The following is a 9846-nucleotide window of genomic DNA, read 5'->3' as shown; positions in this document are numbered from 1 at the left end:
AACACCTTTGAAGAAACGTTCAATGTTTTAGTAAATGTTAGAAGTGGTGATCTCAATGTGAGAGTAATAATCTTTCTGTTTCCAGTGATATGAATGAGAAATATTTCGATTCATGAAGCTCAACAGGGGGTCTTCACTCCATTAATAGCATCCTAACGTTTTCTTTGATGTCCTTCAATCTTCCACAGTGATATACCATTGTGACTATGGATACTTTGTTGTGCGCTTGGACCTCGTTGCGATTCCAACTCAGTGAATTTCACTGTGACCGGTGCAACTTCACACCTCGTAGCGACATGTTCCTGACAAATAGTTTCCAACTAATCAATCTAATCTTTTCTTACAAATCAGTACTGACTATAGTGCAATCAATTTTTCGAGGAAATTTATTGGAAATTAACCAGGAATCAGACTTGCCTTCTCAGGGCGTTCAGTGTAATTGTAATTTATATATTTGTTTATATTTAATGCCTTGTAACAGTGAAAAGATTAACAAAACAATTGATACGATACATAGGCATATCTACACGATGCGATTAGTCGAATACGATTCTTATCCTGGCGTATGAAAAAGATTGCTGCCACTGACGACTCTCTCAGTTCAGTTCATCAGTTTGTAACGAAGTTTAAAATGTGACATCATTACACGCATTTATTCAACAGTATATAAATCATGTACGACTAATCGCATCGTGTAGATCGGCCTTTAAATGTATTATTTTACATAAATATCTTCCCCCACATTTCCTTATATTACATTCATATGATTTTTACGATATTTCTTAAACGGGTTTGCTGATGTGAGTTACGTATGTCGTTTTGAGCCATTGTGGCAATGCGTACAGGCGAACGTACAGATAAAAAGCACATTCCTTGCATCTTTTTAAAACCATAAAACCATCCCGGTTTAAATTGCTATTCAAAACAGCTGATGATACTTTCAGAGTTATAATCTATACCGCGATTTGCCTGGATGCCAGGACTACAGCTGAGGTTTCCCTCGAGCCACTGGGTTCTTTATTGGCCCAGTTGGGATAAACTTCGGTTGCACAAGGACGGGCTCAGCGGCATTATCCTCCTCTGAAATGAAAAGCAATAATTTCTAAACTGTTTGTACATCGAAAAAAGTCCGCATTATACGAATTAAGAATTAGTTAACGATGGCGTCTGTAGAACAAAAACAAAAACGACTGCTTATAAAATGCTCAGTAAAGATCTGGCCAGGAATAAAGGGATAGGTTATGGTCATCCTAGGATCTGAAGGGATAGGGTTATGCTTTTGTGCAGAACATTAAGCACATCTTGACGGAAAGGTCTCCCCCCGTCCACCACTCACCCGTTTCCCCACGTTCCGCACGCCGTCTCTCCCATACCAGAACACTAGTATCCATTCCTCCTGTTGTCACCAACATCTTGTCATCGCTCGTCCAACGAACGTTCGTCACGTGCGAGGAATGGCCATTAAATTGTCGAAATTTGGCTGCATTAACCTACAAAAAAGATAAGATCGAACGTCGTGAGTTCCGTTTAAGACGCTTGCAATTTTTGCGGCGAACATACCGCGACGGGGTAGTTGAACAGTTTCACGTGACCAAAGTCATCCCCAGTCGCCAAAACGCGTTGATCCTTGCTCCGACATGACGCGTTCACATCGGTGACGTCAGTAGCTGGCGGAAAAATTCCCCTCAAGTTCGGACCCAGGACACCGGTAACAGTCTCCCACTCGACTCTCATTAACGCTGTATCGTTCATAGTCTTTCTCATCGCTTTGGGAGCCTCGAAGAGGAGATACTCGCGGGCACCAGAGTTGGTCAGCAGCAGTTTACCTGAAGAAATAATTCAAATACACACTGATTACAATAGCTACCACACGCTCGCTTGCTTTATGGTCCTTGTCTGTCAATGGTCAAAAATATCTTACATTCATCGATCATTTTCAGTAAATGCAAGTGATTATAGCTGGGTTTTCATGAGTTTTGGTTGTCAATACGGAAATTGCTAAGGTTTCTTCTCACATTTAAAGAAGCTAACAATTTAAATAACAGTGATAATACTGCAACTACAGTCAATAATAATTTTGAATAAACGATCTGCACCAGTGCATATCGATAGCTTACTAGCTTTTCTGCCTAAGTCAAATTTTGTCAAAAATGAGACTTTAATTCACTCATATGTACATCCACAGTGTTAGCAATTAGAACTAAATTCTCACTACTTGCAAAAGTTTATTCAGGCAGAAAAGTTAGTAGGCTATCGATATAGTTAAATACCTTTAACATCCCAATCAACGTGCGTTATATAACTGGAGTGTCCTTTGCACAAACCCACGCGCCTCCCTCGCTTCACGCTGTAGATATCCACGAAGTTATCATGTGAAGCGACCGCCAGGAATTTCCCATCTAGAAAATATTTTAACAATCGAAATTTAGCGTGGAGAATCAGGTGAAACGAATGAAGAAGACAGACATTTATGATTTGAAATAAAAAGTTGATCTTAATATGAATAAGGAACAGATGTGAATGAATGTAACTGATGTGGCTTAGTTTTTTTTCAACTTGAAGGTGTCCTTGGGAAATGCTTTCTTACCCGGTGAAAATTTAACATCCGAGATTTCTTCTTTTCTGTCTTTGAAGTTGACAATAGGTGTCAATGTCTGGGCATCAAAGATAGTCAAGCTTCCATCATTGTGACCGACAGCCATGGTATCGCTGCCGGGCGAGTAAGCCACACAACGCGAGCCTCGCTTCAGTTTCTTCACTTGCTTGAGTCGTACGTTCTTCAGGTCCCAGACCCTAAGTGTTTTATCGTCGCTAACGGTCACGCATTCTTCCTTATAAGGATGTACAGCTAGGCCCCAGACTTCGCCCTCACCGTGACCCTGAAGAAAATGGAGAGCCTTAGCAATGATGACGAGTACGATATTTCGCGTGTTGCTTGCTCACGCCATCTGACGAAACTCGTAGATTGCTCGGATGACGACTACGAGCTTCGTCGGATGACGTAAGCAAACAGCACCCAGTTTGGCGCGAAAACGACGAACTTCGAGATTCATTTCTACTAGAAATAAATTCTCTCAAAAACTTGGCATTTTTCTTTCAATCATCACAGCCTACCATTTCATATGCGTGAACATAATAAGCCCGACCAATAGTGAATATATGTTAAACCTGAGACGTATCTAACGCACGTTAAATGCACCCTTTCAATATACCTGAACAATGATAGTCATTTTTCCATCTTCCTCGATTTCAATCACCTGAAATATTTAAAACAATTAAATCTTTCCCGTCCGTAACCCTATAGTATCGTTTATATCCACTGTTCTTGTTTATCTGAGAGTGAAATTGATTATTCAATGTGTTCTTTTAGACTAAACTACTACAACATTCTTTCGTTAGATTACCTCGTCATTTCCAGTGCCAATCAAAATTCTCGTTGCATTCGTATGTATAGATCGTATTGGTGGACAGTCATCGAGTAGAATAGAACCATAGTTCATGACGGTACGCTCGACTCTGAACGCTTTCAAACAATGTTCAAAGAACATATCCCAAATCACTACAACCCCATCCTTGCCTCCTGTAACGAAACCCTGGAAATACGATGTAACCGGTTAAAGAGTTTCCAAGGCCTTGGATTTCAAGGAGTTTTCACACAATCCTTACCTCTTTGGCTGTGTTTCTTAGAGCATACATCGCATAGACAGCTCCTTTGTGGCCTTTGATAGTCCGTCGTAACGTTGTTCCCTGCCAGACGTAGATCTCGCCGTTATCCGCTCCAGCAAAACAGAGATCATCGTGGGGACTGTGACATACACAGAGCATGGAGGAGACTTGTCCTGCTTTGCCATACGTCACTGGACGCTTCTCAATCTTAGAGCCTGGGATATAGTAACAAATCAATAGATTATCCTCTAACTGATTAGGATTAAGGTTGAGATTAGGTCTTAGGATGGATGTGAACGAGTGCTCAGTTAATAATGCTCAAATAAGAAGATTTATATATCAGAGCTTTCATAACTACCCACTCTTTCACATCCGCGAAAAGGAGAAAATCAAACGAGATATTATGAGTGAAAACAGGCCACAAAAGTGTTACCATTATGTGTCCAGAACTTGATGTGTTTCTCTCCAACAGTCACAAGGTAGTTGTTATTAAAAGGATTCCATTCCAGAACGTAAATCTTATCTTTGTGACCGCGGGTTGTGGCCAGTTTTTCCGCCTTCCTCCAGTCCCAGATGCAGATACAATGGTCGTCATCCAGCCCTATATCAGCTAGCTTCTTACCATCACCTGTTGAGGAAGTAAGGTTTGTGTTACCCCATAGCTTGACTGCATTGAAAACAAGTGCCTACTCAAAATTGAAAGCAAAGCTACAATGATGCAGCCAGCTACAAAACCATAGAGGTATCTGCATGGTTACTTGATGAGTGGTATGTGATATGCTGCTGTATTTATGAAAAACAATTCCCTCAACATGAAGAGAAATTCCCTAATTTTTTTTACCAGATTCAGTTGGCTACAACAAGCCAGCCCAAATAATTACCAGATTCAGACCAGAAGGGGAACATCTCTAACTAAACTTGCATATATGGTTACACTGCTCAACAATGTTCCTTTAAGATGTAAGTTATACCTGAGAAGTCAACGCATATGACACCTCTTCTGTGAAAACCTTTCAAAACAGAGACAGTGCTCATCGTCTTTGTGTCCCAGACATGAGTTTCGGGAGTCTTGCCAACCTAGATTTGAATCAATATTCAGAAAGCATTGGTATGTTATTTGAAGCTAAGCTATTTCCATTTTTGCCCAGCATACAGTACCTGTCCTGTTGCAACATAATCTTTATCATCATGGACAGTGAGACAGAGTATATCATCTGTATGACCTTTGTAGAAACGTTGCTCGTGCGTCTTGCGATTGTAACAAATCCCTAATGCCGCAGTATGGAATACGATCTCATCCGATGCGGTGTAAAATACATTATTGCACGCATCATAACCATGGTAACTAGAAAAGACGAGAAACATATTTTATTAGACATTGAAATCAGGTTTACCATTTAACAAACACTAGAATAAATTCTATTTTCCTAGTTTCAAAGGGTATTATAAGCAGCATCACTCTACACTTTCTAAATCTTACCCAAATGCAAATTTTAGTTCCAAAGTCTCCTTAGGTATTCTTTGACTAAGTCTTGTATTGCTGATGGACTGTTTAGGACTTAAAGGTTCTTTCCTGTAAAGAAAACAAGAATGGATGATTTTTCATTCAGAAATTGTGAAATAATATCTATTAGAATGTATGCCAGAATATTGAACCGGTTTTTATAAAATTAATAAAACAACCACCTTTCAACTTCTTGACTCTTTCTAAGTTGGTCAAACTCCACAGCTTGAGGGGAGAACGGACAGCTCTTGTCGTCGTGCATGGATGTGAGGCAGGACTTGCAAGTGATATTACGTCTGGCTTCGCTTGACGAGGCTAGCACCCATAACTCCTTATCCCATTTAGACCAAGTCGTTAGCCTCCTTAACGATGCCTTTCTTCTAAATGCTTTGTCGTACCTTAACCACGCCCCTTTCTCGTCACATTCTTGATACAACATGGCAATATTCGTGACATAACCCAGTAAGTCCAGCATTCGCTCAGGATACTCTTGAGATAAAATCGAAATGTACACCATCATGCATTGTACCCATTCGGCAAACTCGGTTACTTTGGGCACAGAAGATCCGTCAACCGTCCGAGAAACATGTTTGTTATCCCAAGCTGTATACTCTAGAATATTATGCGGCAGAAAACTAGCAAAGTCAACATAATGCCCACTTTTGATTTTTTCAACGAGTAGTTCAGACATTGCAGATTGATCCGAATTGGAAGCATTGTGGACTAATCTGCTCGATTTGAGGAAATCATTATAACTTTGATCAAATTTTGAGTAGGAACGAAGTGGGCTTGGAGATCGTGTTGGTTCCCTTTCTGGTATATTCATCTCGCTTTTATTACCCCAAGGAAAGGACTTGTTTAAACCAACGGACATGGACGATCTATTCAACGCCAATGACCGTCGTCCATCCAACTCATCTTCACTGTCACTTTCGTAAACATCTTTTCGAGATGAACTTCGCCAGTTGTTTGCTAAATTTTCAAAGCTTCGTCCACGGTTGATTGGACTCGTGGATGAAAGGACGCCTTCCCATGCGGCGAAGCCTGTCCTCTTTGGCCCGTCTTTGCCGTTTCTTATCGAGTGAATTTCATCTTTATCAACTACCGTTTTCCCCCTTCTCTGTGGCGCTTGCATAATAGAAATCTCAAGTTCTGTATGATAGAATCCGTTTTTTAAATACTCATTCAAGTATAAATGCCATTTATTATCAATTGCATGACAAATAGCCCTCGTAGATCAATAAAACGTTACAAGCTGCATGATATAAATTTATAAACAACTTTTTGTTTGAATTCTCTAAGCAACGCAAACAACATGGCGTCCATGACCGCGCAACCAGAACAGGGAAACTGGGTCGTAATCAATAGCAAAGATCGCAAAATATGCAAAATTGTAATCAAATTTATCGATATTAACAGAATATAATACAAATACGATAATCGATAAACGGTCGGTTTCAATTGCATCATCAAGGCAAACTATCAAAAGCAAAGGCGAGTTCGCTTGATAATAAGCCTGCGCGCAGACGCCCTGAAAAGCCAGGCGGGAAATAGGTATATTTTACATACATACGTCTATATCGTAGGCTAGCTTGATAACAGATTATATACTTTCTGGTATTGAACAATGAACAGTGTTCCGGGATTTGAACCCAGAAGCCAAACAATCATTCAAATGTTATTTGCAGTTTAAAGATAGGACATGCTTCAGAACTTCGTCATCACCTGCGGCATGTCTCGCCTTGAAAGTCGATGAAAGACAACTATAAAATCAGTTGTACTTCGTGTAAAAAGTTGTAGGCAATTTTCATATCTTTGTTTGGCCCCAGACATGGACACTGTTTTTTAAAGCCAAACGAAAAGGAGGGAAACCGGAGTGCCCGGTGAAAAACCCTCCAGGTAGTCTGCGGCATAGCCAAGGCTGTAACGCAAACCACCACACGGCGGTTCGAATTTAGAATCATTCATTTTGAAATTCCGAAATCACGAGATGAAATGGTCAAATGGGACAGAGTTCGCGCGCCGCCTTCCGCTTCAGTTTTGAGTGAATTTCGGCGTTTATATTTCATATTTTGGTTATAATATTCGTCTGACAAATCCCTTGAATATCTATGCCATTTTCGTGAGAAAGTCATGCAATACATCATGCAAAAAGCCATGCAGAAACTGGTCGATATTTTTCAACTTATAGCATGAATTCTTGGGTTTGTCAGACGATTCTGGTGGTCTAAAAACAGACGTTTTTAGGTTGATTTAATGATCTTACTTGCTGCTTTTTGACTTAGCATTGCGCGCGCTTCTATAAACCCCACTATGAGGAACATGTCTTAATGCTGGAATAATGTGATGCATCTATATTCATGATTACTTCACTAGTGCTCGATAATATATAATCAATTATGCTTCAATATTGTGTGTAATTTTGAGCAAAGACAATTTTGATTGAAAATTAACAAAATTGTTCAAATTACAACGTGTTTCGTGAATTGCAAAGCGAAAGTGACGATTTAATGAAAATCTGCAGCCCAATATTCTGGGTGTGTGTGCGTGTGTGGTACTATCAAGCAAGTTATTTAGACATGAATTGGTTTGCATCTTTTTTTTATTTGAAACGGACGCGTGTAGACAAAATCACTCCAAATCTCCTCGAGAAAGTCATGCACGGAACAAATTTTACCCTGAGTTGGGTTGCTTTGAACATTAAAGGTAACACCCAAAATATATTTAAAGTATTCCCGTTCTGTTACAAAGAAGAAGATAGATACTTAGCTTTAACACTTGGGTCGTATTCTTGATTCCGTGATCACTTCCCCAACCAACAGTTCTTGATTTTCGTCTGATTAAATACGGCGAAGGAGAGCTGCCAGAGCCATCACTTCGACCTTGGAAACCTACCAAGACTCGGAACTAAATTATTCAAAGAAAGTTTAGTATGTTCAATTGGGCAGTGTCAAACTGTCAAGTTCTTGTTTCGAGTTGTCACTTGTTTTGACTTGTTCTGTATCGTGCACCCAGTCAGGTATCGTTTGTTATTGTTCGTTCGTCTTCGTGCTTGTTTATACAGTCGTGTTGTTTTCAAACATGCAGAGACCCCCAGACCTCCCCCCCACCCTAGGCCGCACCCAAACCCCACAAGTGGAGGGTCTATATTCTTCAATGTTCAAAACAACCAGTTTAAATCACAGGGTGGAAAGAAGAACGGAAACAGTAAGAAGAGGAGAATAACATGCAAGAGTGTATCGAGTCTATTGCGTCAAATAATTCAGGAATAATTTTCGTTATGAAGAAAGCCAAACAAAACTACATCGAAACTCTTTAATGTCCTAAAATAAGGTCATGCAATGTCTTACAATCTGATTGGAAGGATTCAAGAAGCTCAATGTAATGAATGTATCTTATATCAATAATCATGTTATAACAAAATCATGTGCTAGACTATAGAATTGTGATTCATGTAATTCAATATTTTAGTTATGAAAAAAGGTCTGACTTTATCGCGCACGCGCATCGCGTCTACCTTCGAATTGCGTTTCAGCTTGGCAAATCATCATGCAAGCATGCAAACTACACGAGGATATACTCTCGTTAATACATTCTAGTTAGACCACCAGCGATCTCGACTCCAGAACAACTAATTATATCATGCAAACATGCACTAACTTCTTCACAAGTTCTGAAGTCGACATCCATGCCCCTATAGTACCTATAGTATAAACCTGTATCAGCTTCCTCTTCATGGGACACGGCCAGTGCCCACTGTCGGCGCATCTCTCTTATCGTGTCTTCATAGCCCAATGTTCACGCGTAGATCATATTCCAAAGTTCGCGCTGACGCAGGCCCCCAAGTCGTCACGAGTCTTCGATGCAAATCGCCCCATCCACTTCGTAGGCTCCAGCTGAGGCGGTCCAGTGCTCGTAAAGTCATTCCCATGTCGTACGCAAATACAAAATGTTCTTGTATACCTTTTACGGTGAAAATATCCTATCTCGAAAAACGTTATCTTGACTTTCGCAACTCTTTTCATGAATTCTTGCCATGCATCCAAATTAGCGATGTTTTAATTGTAAGAATTTACATGCACGCTCAGTTCATTTTTGACCATCGAAAACAGATCTAATCACATGCAATAACATGCACTAAAACGTTCTTTCTAATTTCTCATATTGCCAAATAAAATAAATCAGTAAATAAACAAATCAATCAAGAAATATTAAAACTCATCGAAAAAGACAAATTTCAGTTCCTTTTGAATTTAAAAAGCTCTTGTTCCTTCTTTGACGAAAGTATTTTATCGAAATCTGAAATCGTAATCCAACATTGATAATGTTTGCCAATTTGGGCTCATGCAGCCAAATTAGTTTAACTTTTACTTGCAAGCTTTACGTACATGCTTCATTTTTGTTCATTTGAAACAATCGTGTCGACCAACAACAACACTCAAAAACTCGTTCCTTTAATTTCTCGTGCATCTCGAGTGAAATATTGAGCCCTTTTAAAGCGACATTTTGACTACACCGCTTATTTTAGGTGAACACAGAAAATACAAATGAGGGGCCCCTTTCATCTGTATTATCCGTGCTCAAAACATGCATTCCAAACGTAAGCATGCAAAAATCGAAAAATAAGGATTGAACCAGAGAGTGTATAACGGTGGACACGTTGATGATTCATGAAT

General features: G+C 39.7%; 1 protein-coding gene across 1 annotated transcript; it reads right to left on the bottom strand.

Moving 5' to 3' along the window:
• Positions 1-560: 560 nt before the first annotated feature.
• LOC114519584 (echinoderm microtubule-associated protein-like 6) lies at positions 561-6489 on the bottom strand. Its single transcript, XM_028539734.1, has 13 exons — positions 5353-6489; positions 5147-5239; positions 4825-5011; positions 4638-4743; positions 4100-4294; positions 3667-3881; positions 3405-3593; positions 3213-3257; positions 2588-2879; positions 2271-2399; positions 1561-1826; positions 1337-1490; positions 561-1080 (listed from the first exon to the last, which is right to left on the bottom strand). Exons 1-13 carry the CDS (start codon positions 6303-6305, stop codon positions 983-985), a joined length of 2922 nt encoding a protein of 973 aa, XP_028395535.1. The 5' UTR covers positions 6306-6489; the 3' UTR covers positions 561-982.
• Between the last annotated feature and the right edge of the window lie 3357 nt (positions 6490-9846).

Source organism: Dendronephthya gigantea, unplaced genomic scaffold (assembly GCF_004324835.1).
Source record: "Dendronephthya gigantea isolate DGI-Jeju-01 unplaced genomic scaffold, DenGig_1.0 000013F, whole genome shotgun sequence".
Taxonomy (NCBI): Eukaryota; Metazoa; Cnidaria; class Anthozoa; order Malacalcyonacea; family Nephtheidae; genus Dendronephthya; species Dendronephthya gigantea.
This window is presented reverse-complemented; position numbering and strand designations above follow the sequence as displayed.